Below are 25,543 nucleotides of genomic sequence, written 5' to 3'. Positions count from 1 at the left end.
TAATAAGAAAGTCTAGGGCAGGGGAGAGGCCAGGACATCTGTTTTTTAAATAAGTGTCTCAGGTACAGGTGGTCCACGGACCATTCTCAAAGAAACACTGAATGAGTGGAAGAATGAAGGCACCCTCATCGAAGCCCTGCTCCTTTCTCATCCACATCTCCTCTCCAAGCCTTCATTGACTCTCAGGACACTGTGACTGAGAATAGCTTAGAGCAGTGGTTTCCAAGCTGGGGCGGGCTTTGGAAGCCCTGGAGAAACTGTTACAAACACAAAATTGCGATTGGCAGGTCCAGGGTGGGGTGCAGGAGTCGGTATGCCTCCCGCAGGGTACTAACGACCATCAAACTTGAGCATCCACGCCTGGGAATGCTCCCAGTGCACGTGCGCTTGCCAAGGGCTGCTGTGCCCGAGGAATCTAGGACACCAGACAGTGGGGACGGGGGTGGGAAAGGAGGTGGGAAAACATTTAGGGGACACGAGGCCTTTCTTGCTCTTTTGAAGTGACACCAAACTCCTCTCCAGTGTCACCTCAAGTGACTGGGGGATAGCCAACAAGAAAGGCCAAATTGCAGCCTTGCGCGTGTCCCCTCCTGGTGGCTCAGGTAGACCATCAGCAAAGATGGTTACCGGCCCCGCCCCCTGTCTGGCCACGCCCTCTCTGCCCGGACCGTACCATGCCGTTTGTAGATCGGGGGTTTCCGGTAGATGTTACTCTCTCCAGCTGCCAGGCAGACAAGGAAGGGACCATGGGGAGGAGAGAGAGAGAGATATAGAGAGGGAGAGAGGAGGAAGGAGACAGCAGTCGGTCAGCTGATCTCAGAAAGAGAGGCAGTCAGCATCCTTCCCGAGGGTCCATCATCTTTCCCTGCTGGACCTGCTCTTCCAAAACTCAACTTCCAACCTCAACCCATGAGGTTCTAAGAAAGGTGAGGGCAGAGGAATGGATGGATTCTAACGGTGCTGAGGAAGGGACTGGGGCTCGAATGGTGGGCATGCAGGCGCGAGGCAGCGCGTGCTCAGCAGGACCCCATGCAGGAAGGTGTCCCCCGCCTCCCCCCAGCAGCCACGCCTCATTCCACATGGAAGTCTCCAGAATGCTGCAGCCGCCCGTTCAGCATGACCGGCCTCCCACTCCCTCAAAAACAGACAGGATGGGACCTTTCTGGGGCAGTTGAGAAAGGTATAGATGAAAAAGCAGGATGAACTCCTGGAGAAAAGTGGGGAGTAAAATTCTGAGCTCAGAGTTGGGAGACCAGGTTCCAGGCCCAGCTCTGCTGAACTCAGGGGGAGCCCCTGTCTAAACCATCTACAATGTCACCTGGCCCCTGCCTTCCTTTTATGTCCTATCGCTCCCCTCCTGCTCACCACTTCCAGCCACGCTGGACTGCTACCAGTTCAGTGTTTCAGGGCCTTTGCACTTGCTATGTCCTCTGCCCAGGACTTTTTCCTTAGGATCTTCACACGGCTGGCTCCTTCTCAACTTTCGACCTCAATGTCACCTGCTACAAGAAGCCCTTCCTGACCACCCTACCTAGCCCAGCCTCCCCCACCCCAGTCACTCTATCACAATGCCCTGTCTTATTATGTTTACTGCACATATCATTTACCTGAAACTACCCTTTTACTTGTTTGTGTACTCATTTATTAACTTTCTCCCCATGCACAAACACCATGAAGGCAGGGTCTGGGCTAGTTTGAGCACATTTGCAACCTCAGGGCCCAGAACAGTGCCTGGCTGTACAGAGGGAACAGCAGAAAGGCTCAGGGAAGTTAAGGAACTGGCCTGAGGTCACAGGCTTCTCAGTGGTGGAATTGGGATTCAGTCCCAGGAGTTTTGATGCAAAAAGCGCATGACTTTCAGGGCGGTTACTGCCTCGTCCCATCACGGCCCTCAGACATCCGAGGCACTTTTCCGGCTGCTTCCTGGCGGGCTTGATCAGGGCTGGCTGTGTCATGTGGGTGGACTAAAGCCCATGGGCGTGTCGGGACTGCAGGGTGGGTTAGTGTGGGTGACTGGTTAGGGAGGGTCCCCAGGAAGCGGCTTCTCCTGCTGCCGGTGCCGGTGCCGGCGACCCCGTGGAGCATGCACCCATGCTGGAATTGCGGGCTGGCAGCCTACCTGGGATGTGAAAGTGCTTGGGAGCCTGGTAAGAGGTCGGAGTGGAGGACCTCACATCTAACTGGCTATGGTATGGAGAGCTCCGGCCACTCTCGGGCCCTGGAGCGCGCAGGCAGTGGTCCCCAGAGAGAACAGAGGCACAGAGAAAACAGGCATTACTGCGGTGGCAGTTAAGGCAGCAGTGACATGATGACAGCAGGGATGGTAGGGAGGGGCTGTGCTCTCATGCACCATGTCTGCAGAAACAAGCTCGAGCCTCTTTTCTAGCCTCACCCCAAAGTCAGGTGGTAAGCATCAACTCCACTGAGCTTCCAGGAGGGTGTCTTTGGACCCCTTGGCTCCCCAGCACCCCTCTCAGTTGCTTCTTTCCTCCACCCAAGCCCCTGCTTCACCCCTAACCTCAAGGCAGCTGTGGATGATCTGACCAGATGGGGTAAGGCTGGGCCTGTTTCTGGTCCTCTGGCCCTCTGGATGGGGCAGGCCAAAGGACAAGGACAGACGAGTCTTCTTCCAGCCAGGGCTGCTGCGCTGCCTGCCACTCTCCTCGCCTGGCAGCTTACCACCCACCTTCCTGCTGCTTCTCAGCTCCACGTGCCCCTTCTCTCCCCCAGCCAGGGGCATGTCAGTTGGGACTGGCTGGTCCCCTGGGTGGTCACAGGCCTCCAGAGGGCCATGCTGTGACGGAGTTCCTGGGGGAAGCCCTGGGCTGTCTCTGCAGCTGGCGACAGCCAGCCACTGCATGGTCCCCCTGGTTCTTCCTGTTCCTTCAGGGGCTTCCCCCTCCTTACCGGAGCGGTAGTAGTGGTGAGGCGAGCGGGAAAAGGTGGGGGACATGCCCTGCCGGCTGTAGGTGGGGGAGTCGATGTATCCGGGGCTGGAGGCCCTTCTCTGCCGGAGGTCCAGGTTCTCGTAGATGTCCTGGGGGAGGAAGTGGGCCATGAGCCAGGCCAGCAATTAAACCAGCCTGTGACCCCAGGGTCCAGCAGGCAGGTGGGGGAGTGACATGGGGTCCAGGAATCTAGGGGGCTGAGGATTTTAAATTCATGGTGCTGCCCTTCTGAATACAGAGGCCCCTTCCCTGAGTTATACACATAGCCTGAAGAAAGCTGTAGACAATTTTTGGGGCCTTCACCCATCACTCACAATCTCTCGAATAGGACCCGTGGGTCAGGCGCCTGGAATCCTGGCCAAGGATCACAGGAGCATCAGGGAGGCTCCCTTCGGGTACAGAGGGCACATCCTCTACCGTTAAGCCGCAGTCACTTCCTCCAGGTCATGCCCTGGTCGGGGAGCACGCCGGGAGGCTGAGGGGGGCGTGAAACCAGGGGTCTGCTCGGGCAGCATAAAGGGACACAGGTATAGAAAATGTCTCCCCGAACCAGATCAATTACCTGGGAGTAGGGAGATAATGTTCCCAGCGACTTAGAAGCGAAGAGTTTGAAGGCCATCGTGGGAGGAGCAAAGGAGAGAGCGGAGGGAGAGAGGAAGAAGGGTTAGGTAGCTGAGCAGAGTGGGCCCGCAGCTGCTTCGGGGCCTCCCTCCCAGACAGCAGCCGTGCTTAGCGTGCTGGAACCCTAGCAGTGCCGACAGGTAGTCGGAAACCCTGAGATCATGCCCTTCGTTTACCAAAGGGAAACCAAGGCCCAGAGAGGGAACGGGGTGGCTTGGGGCCTCTCAGGTACAATGTGGTAGGGTCTTCACTTGGACCCAGTCTTCTCTACCACTAGCTCAGAGCCATTTCGTGATCTGCCCTGTCACACCAGTTTGTGACCCCTCCGTGTTTCATGAGGACAATGTGCAGGGCCGGGGACCCAAATGTTGGGCCAGCCAAGGGCCTGGCTGCTGCCATCCATGTGGGAGTTGGGCCGGTGGGTGGTGCGGCGGCTGGCGCTGGAGCATTCCGTCTGTAGAGGGCAGCGGCTGCTCAGCCCCCGGGACCCCTACCCCATGGTAATGCCGCTCCCGGCTTTTCCAAGACAAGTCAGAAATACAGGTTCTTGTGTGAACTTTCTGCATGTTTAAATGTTGGCAACTAAATTACATTTTAAAAAGGTACTTAGTGAAGCAACACAAATCTGGGGGTTGGCTTTGGTCTGTGGGCCCAGTATGCCATTTCTGGCTTCAGGACCATCCGTTTCTGCCTGGTCCTCCTTTCCTGGTTCATTTCAGGGGCCAGAGCCCCAGGATTCTCAGCATTGGGCTCTCTAACCAAATGAACCCTAATTCCCTTAGAGAGGAAGGGGACAGTGGTGGGGTGGGGACAAGAGCCTGGGTCCCTGCTCTCCAGGCCAGGGCTCCTTCTTCTTTCAACAGTCTCTGCTCAGGGGCCCTCAATGGGGTTAGGACTCGCCTGAGATACAGCCTGCCAGGACCTTCAGGGTAATAGCCACTTGCCTTCTCCAGAGAACGCTTTCTCTTGCCCAGCAACCATTTAATTCTTCCGAAAGCCATCTGATGCTGAGTTCTTAAAAAGCACCTCTGGCTTTGAGCAGAGGGGCGCATTCGTGGTGGCCAGGTACGACAGCCAGAGAACCTACCTAGCAGGGATCATAAACCTGAATGCCCACGGAGCCTGTCAGGGATGAGAGCCATGGGCTGTGTATAAAATTACTCCACTAGAAGAAAAACAGTAAATCAAGTGATAGGTGGTCACAGGTTCTTGGCTTCAATGCTGGGGTTCTCAGAGAATGGTGGAAACTGGGGAGAGCTGGGGAGAACTGGGGAGTCCAGGCCCTCAAGTAGGCACTGCTCCCCCCTCCAGATAATGGAAATACACCTGCTCTGGTTTTTCAAGAAAAGCCAGATGTTTGGATGAAATCACTTGATTTTTAAATGTTGACTATAAATTCCAGTTTAAAAGAGTGCAGGGGCCAACACTGGAGGCCAAAGTGTCTGTGATGGAGTGGCTGGGGACCGTGCGGGCCTTCTCTCCTCCAGGAGCCCCGGAGAGCGGGGCGAGATGCCATACCTCTCCATAGCCACATCTCTCCAGCATCTCGTCGGACGTGTATCTGGAATGAGGCTCGTAGGAAATGAGGTCGGGGCGTTGTACCTCGTAGATGGACTTAACCTTGGGGAGAGCTGCCAGGTCTTTGTAATTAAGGATCTCATTATCCACTTTAGCCTGGGGAAGAGGAAAGGTACAGGAAAGAGACAGAGAGATAAGAGGGAAAAGAGAGAGGAAACAAAAACCAGGCACAGGGGAAAGAGCTTCTCTAGTTTCCACGAAAAACAGAACATTACTAGGACGGAAGAAGCACAGAATGTTAGAATCAGACAGGTCTTAGAGGCCATCCCTTCCAACAGGGCTCACACTGGTTGAGCGCATTTTATGCGTGAGGCCCTGCACTTTGCAGGAATTGTCTCCTCTAAGAGTCCTGATGCCTCTGTGAAGTCAGTGGCAATGTTATTACTGTTTTCCAAACGAGGCTCAGACGGTTCTGAACTTTGTGTCCCTTCGCCAGTAGGTTTGAATCCTGTCTGAACTACCCAGCCTGGGTGGGGACTGCCTTCCGACCACACACAGGGAGGACATCCTCACTCACAGCCCCTTGAAGGTGACTGAGATGGTAAAGACAGAATTAATCAGGTGAAACCCGAGCTAACATTTGGGGGGCCCTTAGGGCGAGCCAGACTCTGTCTGAAGTCCCTTGTAGGGATTCACTCCCTTAGCTCCTACAGCTCACAACGCTACTAGCAGCCCCCAAATCATCTTCATTGCTGAATAAGGAAACAGGCACGGAGAAGCCATGAACTTGCCCAAGGCTGCATGACTAGTAAGTAGCAAAATCAGAATTCAAGCCCGGCCAGTCCGGCCTGAGGACTTGCCTTCCCGGCGGCCCCTGCAAGCTTCGCAGGGTGGGGAGCTCACTGTCTGACAGGGGGCGGAGGGCTGCCCTCAGAAAGCAGGCCCTACATTGAACTGAGACGAGCCTCTAGCCACTACCTGATGCTGGCTGAGCCCGGCCTTCCAGAACAGCGTGGATTAAGAGACTGCTTCCCCTTGCATGGGACAGACCGCTTCTTGGGGCTCCCGAAGCCCTGTCCTTTCCATGTCTGCACCCTTCAGCTGCTCCCTCTGTGACTGGCTTCTGCTGTGGTCAGCCACGATCTGTCTCCCCATCACTACTGTGACTTGCGAGGTCCTGACACGAGGTGAAGCGAGAGGCCACTAGACAGAGACTCCAAGGAAACTATATTGTCCAAATAACATTCTTCCAGTGCCCGGGGGCCCAGGTGAGTCTCAAGGCCAGAACTATTGTGGAGAGAGCAACTCTCATGAAGACCTTACAAGCACTGCTATTTGAAACCTATTCCAAGGCCCTCCCACTATTCTGTCCCCGTCCCAGCCCACTGCTGTTTGGGCGCTCTGCTGTTCATTCTGCATTGCCTCTAGACGCACCATCCATTCCTCCTTGCCCTGATTTGGGCTCCGAGGCCCCATGGACTGCATCAGAGGCTCCCTGGCTTCCAGCTGGGTTGGGCCAGTGGGGGGCACCGCAGACTGGGGGGTGGTGGAGAGAGAGGCTGCACACCTGTCCCCTGGCACTGCCCTGGCATCAGCGGCTGTGGGGGGCATGGCTCCCAACCAGGGCTGCCTTTCACAGCTCCAGCTTTCGTTGGACCCTCTCTTCAGGCCTAGGGTGGTGACAGCTCCTGCTGTTGTAGACCCTGGATGGCACACGATGTCTTGTGGGTCCCCTTACCCAGCCTACACCTCTGTAAATGGTCTCTTCACAAAACCGTCCTCAGTAAAACCCTCAGAAGTGGGCCATCTCATTTCTGCCAGAGCCTGCCCGGGTCAGGCACCACATGGGTACCAATCTGGGGGTGTGTGGGCCAAGGGAACCTTAATTGGATGGTCCCCTTGCTGAAGTAAGAGCTGCCTTTCATCATGGGATGTTAGATCTTGACCTTGAGAGCTCTTGGCATCTTGCAAACTTGTCTCGACCCATCAATATCCAATATTCTCAGCGCTTTAGTCCAAACCTCAAAAATACTATATATATACTTCTTCTTATAGCCACTGTGTTTATAGGGTTACAAATGAGCCTTCGGTTTGGAGGCTCAGTGATTGAACAGAGGCTTCCCAACATAATTAGCCAGGAAGGAAGGAAGAGAACACGTGGAGCTGGTCAAAGTCAAACGTCCTGAAGATGATTCTAGCAGTCAGTGGGGGGGGTGGGGCAAAGTTTGAAAGACCCTGCCCCCTCCAGGTTCATTGATAATTCTATTTTAATACCAAACCTCCATATTTATGAAAATCAAACCAATACTCTATCTTTCTGCCTGTTATTCTGTGTCCCGAAAGTGGTCGGATGGTTTCTTTCCTGAATTTGGAAGTCATGTTTGGAATGTTCTGATTGAAAACACAGCCCACGTGACATGTGCAGTCATTCCCCAGAGCAGCTGAAGGTGAGGTGTTATAACAGGCAGGAAAGGAGAGTACAAGCAGGGAGACACATGCCCGCATGCACGGGAAGCTGAGCCCCCAGCCGGACGGCACAATGGCAGGTGTCCCCACTGCTCTTGTCCATCCCTGTGGAGCTGGCCCTCAGAGGGGCCACTCTGAGATCTTTCTCCAGGACTCCAGGGTGGCTAACTTGTTTCATGAAGTTTACTGAGGCTCCTTAGTGGCAGGGAAGACCAGCCAGGGATTAAAGGCATTAGAGCACTGCCACATAGATACAGATACAGATACAGATACAGATCTCCCAAGTTTGCATATCCTGGTAACTCTCCTGGGGACATGCTCACTTTGTTAATAACCTTATCACGGTATAGGGCCTGAAATTTAGCTCATTAATCCTGCTGCGTCTGGCCCCATTCATAGCACTGGGGGGATAATCGTCTGTCTTGTTCTGGACAGGAATCTTCAGTGGGGCTGGCCTGTGATCAAAGGGCTTGTCTTCTGTGGGAGCCGCAAGGCATTACTGACCATATGGAAGTTGCTGCCAATGATAACTCTTATGTCTGATTTTCATTTGAACAGAGGAAGAAAGGCAAGGAAACAGCCCCATTAGTGGGCATTATCCAGGGATCAAGGAGGAAACTGGATGTGGATGTGGGGTAAAATAATAATGGAGCAAGGGTGCTCAGGGCCCACCCAGGGCTGGCTGGTTTGGGGGCTGTATCTATAGCTTCTTATCAGGAGCAGTCTTCCTGCTCTAGGCCATTCCCCTCCCTCCACCCCTCCTCCCAACTTTGGTCCTCTTGGCCCCTCTGACGTGGGACCTTGGGGAAGGCTGAACAGTCCACAGTCAGATGGCTCATTTCCCTTGCTCAGCTCTGTCCTCCCTGGCTCTGCTTTAACTGACGTCTGTTTCTCTCTCAGGTCTGAGCTTAAATATTCTTCCTCAGGATTCTTCTTCCAGTGGGCCCTAGACTGTCTGTCCCTCTGTCCATCAGCAGCATCATTAGAGTACCCTGCACTTTTCTTCCTAGCACTGACCAGGACTGCGACTGTTTACTCGTGGGGCTATGTGTTCAGTGTCAGGAGGACAGGCATCGGGTTGGTGCGCGAGCTAGCAGGTGCATGAAAACCTGACCGCTGTCTTCGGCTGTCCTTAGAAACCCTTTACATACCAGACCCACGGACAAGAAGGTGGCTGAATGGTGATACATACGCAGATGACTCGGTTGGGTGACCCAATGCTGGATCCGGGGGGTGAGATGGAAGTTTCGGACGTCCGCCTGTGCTGTGGGAGAGAAGAGAGAGAGAAGGAGTGAGAAGCTGCGCCGGCAGCCAGTGGGAAGGCGAGGAGGGGCGGGGGAGGAAGAAGGCAGCTCTGCAGGAACAGCCACAACACAGTTAAATACACTCGCTGGCTTTCTGTACTTTCTTTTTATTTTCTGCCTTTGTGCTCAATGTCTGAGTGTAAATGAAACTGGAAATGCACAGGACTTCGGGCTGTTGGACAGAATTTGGATTTGTGGTGTTTTGTTTTGTTTTTAAACATATTTGTAATTGACCTTTCAGGCATTTATTCATGAAACTTTTCATTTGGGCTTATCCTGCCAAAAATGTATTTATTTCAACTGAATAAAATTGGTTAGCACTCATTCCTTAGCAGTTTATTTATATAAAATGTACAAGCAGGTTAAACTTTCTGTAATTACATAAAGTACTGACTCTTTACAGTGTATCCATTGCAAATTGACATCGGCTTAAGGGATAAACTTAAAAATTTTCCCTGAACAACCGCAAAGATGTGTTCATGGCTCCCTCGGCAGAAGGAGGGGACTATGTCAGCCTTCCTGCAAGCTGGGAGACTGGCAGCATGTTGTAGTCAAAAAGCAAACAGACTGGAAACTGAGGGCCCCTAGAGAACCATGTGATTTTAGAGATCCCAGATTCCCGATCCGTAAAATGAAGGGGCTGGTCTGAGGGACTGCAAAATTGCCTGCCAGATCTCTCAGGCCACAATTTGGAATTAAAGCATTCTCCCTGGGGCTTTATAGCAGTGTCTCCCAAAGTGGTGACTCTGACCAGATGAATGTAGGGGGAGCATTTGATGACACTGGGTTGCCGTATGGGAGACTAAAATGTAAAATTGTATTTCATTCCTCTTGGTTAGATCAAGGAGGAAGTCTTAACTTAGTGCTGATGTATTTCAGCCACTGTCTCAACAGTTGTTAATTTCCGCCCTCCCAGCCTTTTTTTTTTTTTTTTTTTTTTTTTTTTTAGCAAAGAGAGTAGAGGCAACACCATCTATCTGGAATTTCTAAGATTTATTTTTAAGAAACATCTCATTTTCCTTGAATGTATTTTATGGTTACCTTCTATTTATAGCAAGTAATACTGGTTTTCCACTTGGTGATATAAAGTTTTATTTTAAAATAAGTTTTGTGAACTGAAGAGTAGTGGGTTGATTTAGAGAAGAATATTACGTATGTAATGGCACAGGTGGTACACAGATGTGGCAAAAGCATTGGGCTGTAGAAGGATAAATGAACCTGAGAAATGCCACCGAAAAGGTAGAAATTGAGGAAGGAAAGGGCAATTAGATCCTTTTACATCTTAAATGGAGAGCACTTGGAAGAAACGGGGGAGGGGGGACCTCATGGCTCAAACAAAATTATACAATAGACCAGTTCTTTTGCAAAATGTAGAGGCACTTCGGACATCATCAAGTGCCTGTCCCCAGCATGCACCCGGCTTTCTCCTTCACAGTGTCAAGGACTCAGGAGCTGGGCTCCTCCCTGCAGTCCTTGGATCAAGAACCCAGATTCATGGGGCGCCTGGGTGGCACAGTCGTTAGGCGTCTGCCTTCAGCTCAGGGCGTGATCCAGGCGTTCTGGGATGAGCCGGGCATCAAGCTCCTCCGCTGGCAGCCTGCTTCTTCCTGTCCCACTCCCCCTGCCTGTGTTCCCTCTCTCGCTGGCTGTTTCTCTCTCTGTCAAATAAATAAATAAAATCTTAAAAAAAAAAAAAAAAGAACCCATTGGGGCGCCTGGGTGGCACAGCGGTTAAGCGTCTGCCTTTGGCTCAGGGCGTGATCCCGGCGTTATGGGATCGAGCCCCACATCAGGCTCCTCCGCTATGAGCCTGCTTCTTCCTCTCCCACTCCCCCTGCTTGTGTTCCGTCTCTTGCTGGCTGTCTCTGTCAAATAAATAAATAAAACCTTTAAAAAAAAAAAAAAAAGAACCCAGATTCACAGGACTTCATGGTACTAGTCGGAGCACAGTAATTCAGAAGGACGCGGGACCACAGCTGGCCCAGCGTGAGCCTGGGGACACTGGCTGTGCGCCTGCCTGCTACGTTACTGTGGGCAAATCAACACCCTCTTTAGACTTTGAATTTCTTACGAGCAAAGAGAAGATACAATTCCTTGCCCCATCTGATCCACGGGTTAACGAAATCAAATCAGACAGTGGCCGTGAAGATGCTTTACAAACTGTCAATTTCGTGTCAACGCTATTATTCTTTCTACTTATTCTTAATAAATGACGTTAGGCTGGGGAAAACCCCAGCATGTGTGCTTCAACGAGGCCACCATCTTGGTGAGTAATACTAAGGCAAAAGCCTTCCCTCAGAAATGCTAAGAACTCACAGTTTTACAATTTTCAAAGTCTCTCACATCCAATGTCTTTATCCCCTCAAATGCCCAATGAGGCAGGTGTTACCATTAAGGAAATCTAAGGATCCGGGCATACATCTGGGAGTGTGCATACTAAGGAAAGACCCCCTACTAAAGCACAGTGCCCCCAACCCGTGGCAAAATTGTGGTCTGGTATCACTACCAGCTTGCTTACCTTTAACTTCTTCTCTGCCCGGGCTGCCTGTTTGCAGATGGGGTGCCAAACCTCAGAACCTAAGGGTCAGCAAAATTACAAAGGCTCAGACCTTTCCGCCTACTAGCTCTCTCGCCACCCCTCACCCCAGTTTACTCCCTCGGCAGTACATTTGCCCTACACAGCAGCCAGCGGGACCCCCTGGTGAACCAGGCTCTTTGCTGCTCCATCGATCAGCCACTCCCACTCTTTCTACCTTTCCAAATCCTACCCATTCCTCAAGGTCCACGTCTCACACGGCATCTTCTTGCAAATTTTCTTACCTGCCAGCTGGGAGTGACTTCTCTCTTCTCTGCAATCCATAGTTCTTTGTATCTTTCTTAACACATACGATCTCAAATCACAGTGGCTTGTGGATTCATGACCCTAAGTAAATTAGAAGCTCCTCTGGACAGGGGCTGAGCTTTATTCATTGCTGGCTCTCCTGCAGCATCCAGCATGGGATCTTGCTCTCAGCAGAGGCCCCATCCATGTTTGCGGGGTGAGCAGATGAGTGGATGACTGGCAGTGAGTGACAAGTAGCAGGTGGTCAATAAATATTTGTTGAATGAATGAATGGCAGTGGAGGTGAAATAAAGCATCGGACCATGGTGAACGCCAACCTTCCTTTCCCTTCAAAGACTTACGACAGTGTACGAGAGCTATCACACTGAAGTGTGGGGGGGGGGTCATGGTGTATATAGTCTGCTTGAGAGCACTGACTGTCTTGACTGCTAATTCCCAAGAGGCTCTGGACTCTTCAAATTTAGTATATTGCAAATGCCTGCATTTTATTGGGGGGGGGCTGTCCAGTTGGCCAGCCCCAAACTCAAGAGGCCAGTTTGGAAAGGCATGAGCAACAGGTGGCTGGTCACATGTTGAGAAGAAGCCCCGAATATTACACATTCCCCAAAGAAGAAACAGGTGTCCTGGATTAGAAGGAAAAGTAGGAACATATTATCCCTTTGGTGCCATCGCTCTTATTACCAGCCCGAAAAGGAAAGAAGCCAGCAAATGGTTGGATTCCTGAGTACCCAGATGGCATTTGTTTGTCTGACTTTGTTTTTAGGATATACTTTCCATTATGGTTTGTTGCCTGGAACCCCCAGGACTGGAATGCTGGCCAAGCGACAGGGTGGGGTGGGCGTGGGGAGGGGGGCAGGTGTTGCCATAAAGTTGAAAAGTTAGCTCCCAAAACGTGATGGAGAGAAGATAGGCCCGAGGTAAAGAGCCTGGGATCTTGTTTCTGGAGCCTGGATTCTTGCCTCTGCTTGGCCCTGAACACATTCTCTCTTCCATCCCGGTTTCTTCATCGGAATAACAATGAGGTGGGATTTGGACGGTCTTGGAGATTGTGTTTATCTCCCCAATTTTAATTCTAGGCCCACTTTGTCATTTATGAGATAGATAGGGATCCTTCAGTTTTGTTTGCTGATTTTCTTGAGTTCCTTAGTAATTCAATCTGAGTTTAATTCTTGCTCACGTAAAGTGCAATGGCTCTCGGAGCCCAGTAGAGGGACCCCGGGTCTGCGGCTCGAGCCTGGCCTTCACAGGGTGTGTCTGCTCCCAAGTGTGGGTGGGGATCCTTGCTTTGGGGCGTTATGAGAGAGAGCATTTCCGGGTCCCGGGATGCTGCTGAATGCACTAGCAGTTGTTTACCCCCGTGGCTCTGCCAGGAAGCATATGTCACGGGTCACCATAGGAAATGGATGAGGGGGATACGGATGTCTAAGAAGGTTGTGAGATAAAGGGAAAGAGGCACAGGAAGGGAAAGGGGTCAGGCAGAAGTCCTCATGGGGGGCAATGATGCGTAAAGACAGGAGGTCAGACTCGATGGTCTCTCCATGCTGCTCACATAATCTGTTCTGAAATAACACTGAGGCGCCTGGCTTCCGCACTCAGCTCACAGGAAAGCAGGTTTATAGAAGTGAGTGGGGAGAATCAAAAGGGAGAAAGAAATATAATTAGAGATGAAAAGAAAGCAGAAGTTTGGCAGGTGGCAGGAGAGCATCGAAACTAAAGAGGGAAGGAACTTTCTGCTTTTGGGCAACAGACTTAGATAAATCAAGGTAAGAACAGGTAATCTGCTCACGAAGACCCCTAGCAAATGGGGGCCTGCTGAGCTTTTGCCACTAGCCAGTAGCTCAACGACAAAGACAGAAAGACAGCATCCAGAGTGAAGAAGGTCGTTACTCTCTTCCATGGGCTTTCTCCCCAGAGCTTAAAACAACACCTGGCTCATGTGTGTTTCATAAAGACATAAATGAATGACTGGCTGGATCCTACCTCTCTATTTGATTTTAGCTTTTTTTTCTTTTTTAAGAGATTTTATTTATTTATTTGAGAGAGAGAAAGAGAATCTCAGGCAAACTCTACACCAGCATGGAGCCCGACGGAGGGCTCAATCTCACGACCCTGAGATCATGACCCAAGCCGAAACCGAGTCAGACTCTTAACGGACTGAGCCACCCAGGTGCCCCCACCTCTGTATTTTAAAATGAGACACAGGCTGAAAGGCACCCAGAGGATGATGGTAACCAGGATGGAGAGAGAACCCCAAATTAGGCCATAAGGCAGGGTCTTCACCGTGGAGAAGAGAAGACGTAGCAGAATGGTGAGATAGGGTTTTGAGTATTTTCATGCCTTTCTGTGGGAAGAGCAATGAACTCGTTCTGCATATCTTGTAACGCAGAACAAGGACCAAGGGCAGCAGTTTCAGGGAAAGAAAATTCAATGTCTGGGGACTGAACGGGTCCATTCTGAGAGTGAGCTCCCTGTCCCTGCAAGTATGTAAGTACACATTGAGTGGATACGTGCACAGCAGGGATATTGTAGAGGAGAAATATAATGAGGTAGTTACACTGATGGATGTTTACTTTCCCTCCCAACTCTGGGAGATTCTGTGTTTTCATCTTTACACATTTCTCTGTATAGAAAAAAATGAATTATTTGCCCCTATCCAGTGAATTAGACTGGAATGTAGGTTCTATAAGGAGCGGGATTCACCTCTGTCTTATCTGCAAATACAGCTGCAGGGAGTGCAGATTCTCAAGAAATCCTCGTGGAGTGAGTGAGTAAAACAAAAGAAACAGGATGCGCTGTTTTAGGCCAGTTGAATTCTCCAATCTGGGCTCGGAGATTTGGACAAGCAGTACAATCTAGACTCTGATTTGACAGCTACAGTTCCAGAGTGAGTGTCTGCCAGAATATTCACTGGACTGGGGTTTGTCCAAGTGTGAGCTGTGGCCCAGTTGTCCAGAAGCCGGGTAAAATGCCGATTCCCATGGAGCCCCTGACGTCAACTCCTGCCGGTGGGGCCTGAGGATCTGGGATCCTAATAAGCTCCCCGGTGACTTTGGACTCCGATGGGAGAACCACAGGGCTGAGTACTAGCTAGCACTCCAAATTCATTCCTTTGGAATGTGATGGGGTAAAGAAACCAATTGTATGAGACAGAGGGACGTTTTAACTTCTTGCAGGAAGTCAACACCTTTGCTTGTTAGACTCCTGGTTCCACGAGTCATACCCTTGGCCTCTGAGATTGTCCCTGACAGTTCCAGGTCCGTGGTTAAACCTCCTGTAAAAGTTACGGAGTGAAGGAATTAGCTATTTCCATGCGAGCTGACTCAGAGGCCGAGATAGAATCTCCGAAATGATCCCTCAGACTGTAGGGAGGCTCTTCGTAATTACTAGAAGAGGCAGCACCAGCCTTCTCTCTCTGACTGGTCACAGCACACCCCACATTTTGGGTTATTTTTGGGGGGGTTATTTAATGTTTGGGGACCCACTCATCTTTCTGCTGGACCTAGAAATTCCATTTGCCAATCTTCTTCTTCTTCTTCTTTTTTTTTTTTTTTGCATTAGTGGTGATTTTAATGCGGAAGCCAGACCTGGTACCACTGTCTTCCAGACCGCCCAGCCAGGGTTACAAACACAGCGGTGGCTGAACCCGGCCCACCCAAAGGTTCGATTTGCCCAGCACAGCGTTTTTGAGCATCTGAATGCTTTTAGACCCTGCAGGTGGCCAGTGACCCTCCCTGCTGTCTGCCTCCCGGCCCTTCTCCCCCATTTCAGCTGGCATTTGGGTTTTCAAAGCTGGATCCTAGCCAGGGTGTTCTCTCACAGCAGGTTTCTTCCCTGGATTTCTTTTGACCGTAGCAGGTGACATTTCTCCAAGTTCTGCCTGTACGTCAGCGGCACAGCCTCTGTGACCTAGACTTGCTAGGATCATGGAATGGGCTGTTTTAAAATCCCTGCCCGGACACACAAAAATGTGCTGTATCCACACAGTGGAACAGCATGCAGCCATAAAAAGGAATGAAGCACTGATACATGTGACATCATGGATGGATCTAGAAAACATTATGCTATGCGGAGTGAAAGAAGCCAGACATAAATGCCTATGCATTGTAGGATTCCATTTACATGAAATTTCCCAAATAGGTAAACTATAGAGACAGATAGCAGATTCGTAGTTGCCAGGCTCCAGGGGGAGGGGAATCGGTATGGGTCTCCTATTGGGGTGCAAATGTTTTATAACTAGATAGAAGTGGTGGTTGTACAGCGTTGTGAATATACTAAAAGCTACTGAATTGTACACTCTACAATGGTTAATTTTATGATATGTGACTTTCAGCTCGAACCAAAAAATCCCCACTTCCTGCCCCTACCAGGTGGACGGCTTCTGTAGACCACAGGATACTCTGCTCTTCTGTTATTACTAAAGGGTCCCAAACTCAGCCATAGGGAGAAGAGTGAGCCTTTCTGTTGACGCTGACATACGAGAACAGCTGTATCTTCGTCAGTATCATCTCGGGCACAGGGAAGTCCTTCCCGTGTACTGGGCAATCTCTGCATTATTTACTGTAATATTCTTCAGGGGTTTGAATGCCAGTTACATCCCTTCTTACCTGCATCATCTAGAGCTAGTCAGTTACCTCTCTGTGCCTCAGTTTCCCCCTGGTAAAATGGGGATGGTAACAGTATCTGCCTCAGAGGTCTGTGGTGAGCAGGAGAGAGTTCATATTCGCAGAGCACGCAGAACTAGGGCTGTTAGAGTTGGCACTCTGCGAGGGTCAGTTGTTGGGATTACCATCATCTACCCTCTCCTACCAAAAAAAAAATCTCTTTGCCTGGATCTAGCCTGGGGAAGGGGAAAGGAGTACCGGAGAGACCTGAGGGCAGGGCGGTAGTGTTTACTCTTCTACTCCCGGGAGCCTTGGCCTGGGCGAGCGAGGGGTGTGCCGCCCAGGGCTGGCTGCGCGGGTGGAGTGGGCGAACAGAAGCCCGGCTTCGCTGCCAGCACACCCCTCTGGGAGGCTGGCCTTGTGCCCAGGGACGAGGGCAGCTCAGGAGAAGTGGAAAAGCCTCGCTTGCCTGGCGCTGATAGGATCAAGTGGGCTTGAAGCTTCATAAAGAGGTGGAGGGAGAAAGTGCTGAGCTCCCAGGAAGCTGGTTAGCATGCAGGATAGGAGGCCGGGTGAGGGAAGGAGTGTGGCAGCACCCACGTGCCCAGTAGCTCAGTAGGAAATACTAACAGCTGATTGTAACTCATTTATCATTAGTTTTTAAAACTTATTATAGATTTATTTATTATTATTATTTATATATTAGATTATTATAACTAATATTTAGAAAGTGCCTCTGCCAGGCCTTATGCTATATATTTTAGAACAGTAGTACTTAAGTCAACACTCCCCATGATAACTAACATTTACTGACCACATAGGCTAAGCCCTGTGTTAAGCGTTGTAAATAATGACGGTAATATTGACAACAGCCAGCATTTTTGAGTACATGGCGTCATGGGGACTGGCCATTTCTACATTCCTGGATGTTTACGTGAGCTCAGGTGGGCACACCTGGCAGTGCCAGGCTTGGTGTTAAGCTTTATTGTATGTTCGTTCACTTAATACACAGCCTGGCAAGGTGGGCCTAGTGCTATCCCTGTTTTCAGATGGGGACACTGGGGTTTAGGGAGCTAAGACGTCTTGCTTCGTCCAGCATGGTCTCTTCACCCTTGCCTGGGTATGCACATAGGACCGAGTCAGGCTCCACAGAGTCTCTCCGGGACTTCTGTGCTGAGCCTGGCACGGAACACTGCCCCTCTGTGTCCACGGAGCCCCTCCGTGTCCACGGAGCCCTCCTTCCCCAGCATGGAGGCAGCCAGGGCAGGGCCGGAGGGTGTGCGGCCACACGCTGAAGGAAGCAAGGAACAGAACCACCTGCTGACCCCTGCGGGCTCCTCAACCCACTCGTGCTGCTTCTAGATGCTTCTCAGTTCTGTGAGATGATCAATCCCCTTTTACCTAAGGTTGTTTCTGCCGCCTAAAAAGTCCAGACTAATAAAACATCTCATTGAGCTAAAACCCGAGTATCTGACAAGTTCTTGACTTGCCCGGAGGGCAATTTTGTTTCCCAGGAAATAGAGGAAGCACAGGGAAATTGCTACTCTGGACCTAATTCTGACCAACGTGGACAAATTGGCTGGCGGAGTAGATGTGACATGTAACTGGCGAGAAAATGGCCACATCGTCTCGAGTTTGAGGTTACCGGAGAGAAGAAGCAAGTTGCAAACAGACTTTAAAATACAAACTTCAAGCTACTACGCTATAATATTTTCTATAGGATTCGAGATGTTTGGTAACCCTAAAAATCTAAAAAAGATATCGCAGCTCATCCAAAATGAAAATGTAGTCTATTTAAAGTGAAATACGCTTAGTAGATTCAGACGTTAGGAGATATCAATTTAGTACAGTAACAGGATATGTTTGAAGAGTCTAAAATTATGTAGCAGGATTGGGGAAACATGAGATTTAAAGTTTTGAAGCATTACTCCTACAAGCTAAGCTGTCAGGAGAGAGATCCAATTTAAAATAACAATGCTAAACTACTAACTTAGAGCAACCCATAGTACGTCGGTGCCTTTTAAAGTGTGGTTTGATGAGACACGTAGATTATGACTGAGGGCTGGGCTTCTACACTCCGTACCAACGGGAGGCACCTGCCCTGAACATCTGTTCGCCCCATGCACCTCTTCTAAGGTACTTGTCAGAGGAAAAAGAAGCCTCCGCTCCATGTCAGTGGCGTCCCCAGCTGTGCCAGAAATACACACCTCCTGGTACCAGGACCTTATATCATCTGAACTAAAAAAAAATGTGATCCGAAATAGACACTGTTATAGAAGAGAAGGTTTTGGGGTAATGATCAAAGCAAGCTTTCAGGGCTCTGTTTTGGATTTGCAGTAACACAGAACTGAGGCTTCTCACTTGATTTGGGGCTGTGGACACCTCTGAAAATTTGACAAAACCTACGGACCCTCTCCTTAAAGAAATACACCTACATGCGAACTTTGACAAGCAATTTCTCGGAGCTTCGTTGGATTCAGAAGGCCAACTACAAACCACAGGTGAAGAATTCTGAAAATAGGAGCGACTGGGTGGCTCAGTCAGGTAAGTGTCTGCCTTCAGCTCAGGTCAGGATCTCAGGGTCCTGGGATTGAGCCCTGAGTTCGGCTTCCTGCTCAGCAGGGAGTCTGCTTCTCTCTTCCACTCCTTCTCCCTCTGCCCCTCCCCCTGCTCGTTCTCTCTCTCTCTCTCAAATAAATAAATAAAATTTTTAAAAAAAGATTTTATTTATTTATTCGACAGAGAGACAGCCAGCGAGAGGGAACACAAGCAGGGGGAGTGGAAGAGGAAGAAGCAGGCTCCCAGCAGAGGAGCCCGATGCCTGGCTCGATCCCATAACGCTGGGATCACGCCCTGAGCCGAAGGCAGACGCTTAACCGCTGTGCCACCCAGGCGCCCCAACAAATAAATAAATAAAATTTTTAAAAAGAAAAGAATTCTGAAAACAAATGGGAGAAAGTGCTTTAAACAAAGCCTAGTAAGATAGGCCAGTTAACCTTGGCCCAGGGACATAACCTCTCTAAACGTTCTTGTTCTCTAACGTGGGGACATTCATGGCTGTTGTGAGGATAAAATGGAAGACTGCATTTAAGACTCTTAGTACAGAGCCTGGCACAAACTAAGTACTCCAGGAATATCAGCCGATGGCCTATTATTATTATTAGCAGGACCTACAGTTTGTTACACTTCTTCCTAACTTAGCAGAGCAAGGTTTGTCAGGATTTCCTGCCCGCGGGTTTTCATTAACTGTATGAACGATAACAGAGACCTGTTTAAAACTCAGCAGCCGAGCTCCTGGGCTCCCAGCGTCCTTCTCTCTCAGACCTCGGAACAGGGATGTGTGTAGCGTAGAAAGAAGGAGAGGCACAAAGTCTCTCCTCTTCCCTGGGTACAGGCATTTTTAGAATAAAACCAAAATCTATCTCATGAGCCACATTTTGGGTTTAGAAAAACTCCCGCCGATCCAGCAGTTGTAACCTTCGTGATTTCAGTGTGTTTTGTCCCAAGCTGCAGCCTCTTGGCTATTATTCTGCCGCACGAGATCAATGATGTGATTTCCTGGTGAAGCCCCAGTGAAGGGCCTGGACAGCAAACAGATTAGAAATCTGGCATCTTTACAGAAACAGTGAAAAGACTGAATGCACGACAGAACTTACAACAAACAGAAGAAAACTTGCTTTGGTCTCCGGGGGTCCCCAAAAGTTCTCCTCTTGACAGACGTCAGCTTTCTCCCAATTAGAGCTCATCAGAAAGCCATCACACAGTAATTAAAACACAAACAAACTGACCCGAGGAGCCTCCCGAGGCCGGCTGCCAGTGCCTCGCTGTCCCGCTACAGAACTGACAAGACTGGGATTTTAAACTTTGTAGCCTTCCTAATGCTCTCTCTCTCTCTCTTATGTTGCTTCATGGGGCACCTAGCACCTTCACATTCATTCTCTCTGATATTCACGAGACCTTGTGGAGCACACCTGCTCTCTGTAGGCAGGGCGTGTGGGGCCTGCCTCAGTTTCTCCACCGCATGATGCTCTTCCTCCCACCGAGGGCCTTTGCACCTGCTGCTCCCTCTGCCTCCACCATCTTTCCTCCCCTCTTCACCCTCCCACCTCCTACTCATTTCCAAGGTCTTGGCTTGAAATTTCCCTTCTTCAGCACAGCCTCCTCTGGCCTCTCAGACTAGATCAGGAGCCTTATAAACACACTCCCATTGCTCCCAAACTTTCTCTTCTCTGCATTTCTCACAGCTTGTCATTATATTCACGCTTCTATTTGATTACAGTCGGCCTCCCTTCCTGGTAGTGAACTCCACCGAGGAAGCAAGCACTCCTGCCTCGTTCCTGTCTGAGCGCCCAGCACATTGCAGAGGGCCTGGCACGTAGCATGGCCCCAGTTTGAATGTATGGATGAGAGACAGAATAATTATCCTCATTTTGCAGGTGAAAGAAGAGACCCAGAGAAGGAAGTCACTTCTCAAGGTCACAGCCCATCTGCAGGAGTGCTGCTGCTTGAACCCAGGAGTCCTGGGTCTCCTCACTTCTGTGCTGCCTGCAAGGAGAATTTTCTCGCCATTTCTGGAGACTATCATTCTGAGTCCTGGTACCCCCACCAAGGGAGGGTGTCCAAGATAATCACAGGCCCGGCTCTTAGTAGTAGCAGAACCCCCTGGTGGCTGACACCCCTAAGACACCCACAGCATGGGACGGCCTGGTGCCCCTCACTGTACAATCACCCAGCATCCCTTGAGGCAGGTCCTCGAACGCCCTGCAATTACTCCCACTCTCCCAGGAGCCAGGAGGGTAGGAATGGGGATAATTAAGGAGGAGGGTGACAGGCTCTTCTTCATCACCGAAAATATCTCCCACCTCCTGCAGGCATATCTGTCGTGGGTTCGATTGTGCATTCTCTCAAATGATCACCAAGCTGTTCCCCTCATCACTTAACCCTTGCAGCACTCTGTGAAGTTCTGGCCAGAAGCGAGGCTCAGAAGATTCTGATACAGGAGGCTGTGAGCTCCCTGAGGGCAGCAAACTTGGCAGATGAGCTCACTGCTACATCTCCAGCTGTTAAGGGAGCACACAGGCAGTGCTCCATAGATATTTGCTGAATGACTGAATGAACTAAGAGCTTTCCACATGTCACGAACTTACTCTATCTTGTAGGGGCTGTTATTAGCCTATTTTACAGGCTAGGGAACTGAGATTCAGTGTTAAGAGACTTGCTGAAGGTCAAAAACTTTGTAAGCAATGAAGCCAGGATTCAAGGCGCCAAATGGGGAGATCAGGATTGGGAATTCAGGCAGGGAGATAAAGATGTTGATTATTCTATGATGTGAATGACAGAATAGTTTCAACACTAGGAAATGTGTTTACCAGGAAAGGGGGAGAGGAATACCATGCAGTGAATTTCCAAACTAAGGGCACAGTCAAGATTCCCACGGTGGTCAGGGTCCACGAAGACATCATGCAGTGTGCTGAGACTCAGGGGGACTTCCCAGCACATAACCCAGGGCCCTGTGGCAGGAAGCGCTAGGGATCAGCGCTGATGGGAGGGGAAGGTCCAGTCCCTGCAGGGACCTAAGTAGCAGGCAGAGCCTGTCCCAGGAGGTGAGCTGGAAAGAGCCCTGGGGTGGTCATCATAAAGCCAGTCTGCCGCTGATGCTCTACCCCTCTCTGGGCCTCACAGTTCCCATCCATACACCGGGGATTGTTACTTCATAGTCTAGGGTGACCTCTGGGACCCTTCCATCTCCAGTATCTGTCTGGCTGTACATATAAGTAGGTAGTTGTAAATTTCCAGCATCTTGGAAATGGTCACCTAGTCCAATCCAACAGAGAATTCCTGCCCCAGCATTCCCAGTGGAAGGTGTGAGATTCTCTTGACTATCTTTAGGCCAGTGGTTCTCAACAGAGAACAATTTTGCCCCCCAGGGCAGATGTCTGGGATATTTTTGGCATCAAGTGGGTGGAGGCCAGGTACGCTACTGAACACCCTGCAATGCACAGGACAGTCCTTACACCAAAGACTTCTCTGGCCCAAAGCGTCAACAGTGCCAAGGTTGAGAAACCCTGCAAAGGCACAGGCACGCGTTGCAAGTTGAGGGAGCTTGGGCATTTGCGGCTAGCACAAGCATGATAGGAAGACACACTCTCTGTAAGTGCTTCCGGGGGTCTTAGTTCTGTCCTGGGGGGAAATGTGGAGGAGGGGCCTTCCAGTGGCTATTCAAACATCTGGGGATGACTAATCGCCCAGCTATCCAACCAATCAGCCAACAATGACCACCTGTAGAGTGAGTACTTAGTGGGGTCAATGTTGGGAGCAAAAAGTCTCCGGAGAAGGCCAAGGCTTGCACCGCAAGTTGGAGGGGACCGGGAAGGAGGGAGTGTGTTAAGTTGTGGGTGGGGTGAGGGGGCACCTGAGGGGGTCATGCAGTCGGGTGCGACCCACCTGGGCCTTGAATGGCAGGATTTCCAAACAGGGCATGGGAGCCTGGAGTGTGCCAGGAGGCAGGCAAGCAGAGAGCCCCAACAAGGACGAGGCAGGGTGAGTTCGCTGTCTGCCCCTGCCCCCCGCCCCCGCCCCCCAGCCTCACTTCTCACCTCACCTGCTCCAGCTACAGTCTCCCACTCCTGCCACCTGCCATTTCTTCACCCACCTCAGAGCCTGACAGATTTTATCCCCTCAGGGGGCGTATCCCAGCCCACCCATCCTTTGGGGCCCAGCTCCTGGCCCTCAGGGAATCCTCCCCAACGCCCACTCCACACATTCAGTGCTCTCAGAGTCCCTTACCTCCCCCCTTCATAAAGCTTATCATGATGGTTATCTGTGGGATTACTGACTGCAGCGGGGTGGCGGGGGGGGGGGGCGCTCTCCCACACGGGGCTGGAGCTGGAGCTCACTAAGGCCCTGCGGCAGGGCGCGCACATGGTGGCGTCTCAGGAGATGGTTGTTGAGTGGATGGAGAAGCAATTGCAAGAGGGCTCTGGCAGCTGAGATGTTGGGTTTATTCAAGGCTAGAAACAGTCTGAGACCTCAGTGAGAGGGTCCTGAATGCGAGGCCGAAGTGCCCATACCTACAGTGGTGGGCAGCGAGGGGCCCTGAAGACAGGGATCTGCCGAGAACACTACAATATTCTGGGGGGATAGACTGGGCCGAGGTTGGAGCATAGAAGAGCCTGGGGTGACCGGGAGCCTTCCAAGAAGCCTGGGGCCAGAGGGCTGGGCCCTGGGAGATGGCAGAGGGAGACAGTGCCTCTTTGCTTCTTGGAGACTGCTGGTTCCCTTCCATTCCTTTTGGTGTACCCCAAGCAGCAGGCCGCTGTGGCGCTCAGAGGGGAGGGGGCGGGAGAGGGAGGTGGGGTGGAGGCCATCAAGCTGCGGACGTCCCTGCAGCACGCAGCACAGGCATCTCTGTGGGTTCTCGACCCCTTGGCCTGGTTCAGCTCCCGCTCCCGCCCCCAGGCGGAGCCCAGGGAGTCTGCTCAGAGCACTGCCCGGGAAGCAGGCCAGCTGGGCTGCGGGGTGGAGGCGCACAGGGACAGAAGGCAGATTACATGTCACTTCATATTAGCCACACCGGCAACTTTCCCAAACCACCCAGGGAGGGGCGAATTAATTGCAATTCTGAAGACAAGCCAAAAACAAAAGATAACACCGCAATGAAGGAGACCGTACCTCCTTCCCAGACGCGGGCGGCTAGGGCTGCCTTCCGGAAGGTCTGATCTGCTTACCTGTGAGGTACATCTCCTCTCCTTCAGTGAACATCTGGCGGCAGCGGACGCACCGAGCGCAGGTTGGATGGTAGTGCTTCCCTCCTGCCTGTGGAGATAAAAAGAAGGAGGAGGAGGTCAGAGGTGGGCCTGCTGTCCAGGGAGCAGGTCGGGTTTGAACATCTCCTAGGCACATTAGCGCTGCTGGTGCCTTCGGGACCCTAAGGCTGGTGGGGAATCTACCCAGGGGAGTCCAGAACCGTCTAAAAGCCCACCTAGGAACCTTGGTGATTCCATACTGTGGGTCCCTGAAGGAGGTTCAGGGGACTTCCCTGGCCACCCTCACTTCTATTGTGCTGGTGGAAGGACCCCCTGAAGGCCACTGGTCCCACCTCCTCATTTCTAGATGAGGAAACCATCTTGCTTTGAGGACATCCCAACATTTCCCCAAGAACGGGGCCCTTACCACTGGCAGTACCTGAGTGACTTTGAGTGGTACATGGACCTGGGATTTAATGACAAGGGATCAGTGAAGAAAAGGCCCTCCTTTTCAATCCCCTGCCAATTCTTGTTTTATTATTTTTTAAAAATTTTATTTACCTAAGTAGTCTCTATACCCAACGTGGGGCTTGAACTCACAACCCCGAGATCAAGACTCATGTGCTCTTCTAAGTGAGCCAGCCAGGCGCCCCGAGGTCTTCTGCTTTTTTCAACGACAGAGTACCAGTTTGGTGCTAGTGTGTCTTTGACATCTACCTGACACTTACTAACATAGCTTTTAAAGAATTAGAACAGGTCTGAGGCTTGGCACGTCCACAGCCAGAGAATCCAGTTAGAGCCACATTTAGTTTTTGGTTATTGGCAACATGGCCCGTGATCTTGGTTTACCTGCTACTTTTTTTTTGTTTTGTTTTTTTGTTTTTTTTTTTTACTTGCAAGTGAGCCAACTTAAAGACAAATGAAAGCATTAGGTAAGAATGCATATACAAGGTTCGCAGACATGGCAAAACTTCTGAGAGTAGCACGTGAAGGTTTGGTGGACAAATAATGGGCCCCACAAAGGCAGGACCTGCTGGGGAGTTTCTGACCCGGAGGCTCCGGCCTGCGGCTGTTGCACCCCAGTGCCTCGGCCCCATCCCCAGCTCACCCCAGTCTAGTTTGGGTGAGCTCCCTTGACCATTCCCACTTTCCTTTCCTACAACTACTTCAAATAGAAATGAATGATTTGCAGCTGCAAATTCTTCTACGGGGGAAGAAACAGCCTCAGAGAAGGTTATAACTCTAGTTGTCACTGGAAACCAGTAGCAACAGAAGTTGGACCCAGGAGGGCAGGTCACCCGGGAGGGTAGGTCACCCACGTAGCATTCACTTCCACGCTGACCGTTCTGACACTACGATCCCAGCCCAGAGGGCTTCGTATGCAGGGATCCTTCAGCGGTGGCTTCAGACTCCCCATATGGAGGAACTCAGCCCAGCGATGGGGTTGGAAGGTGGGGCTTGTTTTGAAGGTACACTTGACCCTTGAACGGCATGGGTT

The 25,543-nt window shown here is 51.0% G+C and overlaps 1 protein-coding gene across 4 annotated transcripts in view; it reads right to left on the bottom strand.

Moving 5' to 3' along the window:
* ABLIM3 (actin binding LIM protein family member 3) overlaps positions 1-25,543 on the bottom strand; it is a 107,317-nt gene that overhangs the window by 15,621 nt on the left and 66,153 nt on the right. For 2 of the 4 annotated variants that reach the window (XR_008959214.1, XM_057312245.1), the window contains exons 8-13: positions 24,028-24,115; positions 11,376-11,434; positions 8,746-8,817; positions 3,511-3,540; positions 2,908-3,037; positions 674-721 (exon numbers count right to left, since the gene is read on the bottom strand). Coding sequence is in view for 2 of the 4 variants with exons in the window: in XM_057312245.1 (XP_057168228.1) it covers positions 674-721; positions 2,908-3,037; positions 3,511-3,540; positions 8,746-8,817; positions 11,376-11,434; positions 24,028-24,115 (427 nt within the window). In the remaining 2 variants the exon portion in view is untranslated. Of the gene's footprint in view, positions 1-673; positions 722-2,119; positions 2,219-2,907; positions 3,038-3,510; positions 3,541-5,087; positions 5,244-8,745; positions 8,818-11,375; positions 11,435-24,027; positions 24,116-25,543 lie in introns of all 4 variants that reach the window. The other 2 variants (XM_026510726.4, XR_008959215.1) reach the window with 2 other exon arrangements.

The sequence above is a fragment of the Ursus arctos genome, unplaced genomic scaffold, assembly GCF_023065955.2.
Source record: "Ursus arctos isolate Adak ecotype North America unplaced genomic scaffold, UrsArc2.0 scaffold_15, whole genome shotgun sequence".
NCBI classification, from domain to species: domain Eukaryota; kingdom Metazoa; phylum Chordata; class Mammalia; order Carnivora; family Ursidae; genus Ursus; species Ursus arctos.
The sequence above is the reverse complement of the archived record's forward strand: the minus strand, read 5'-3'. Positions and strand labels throughout refer to the sequence as shown.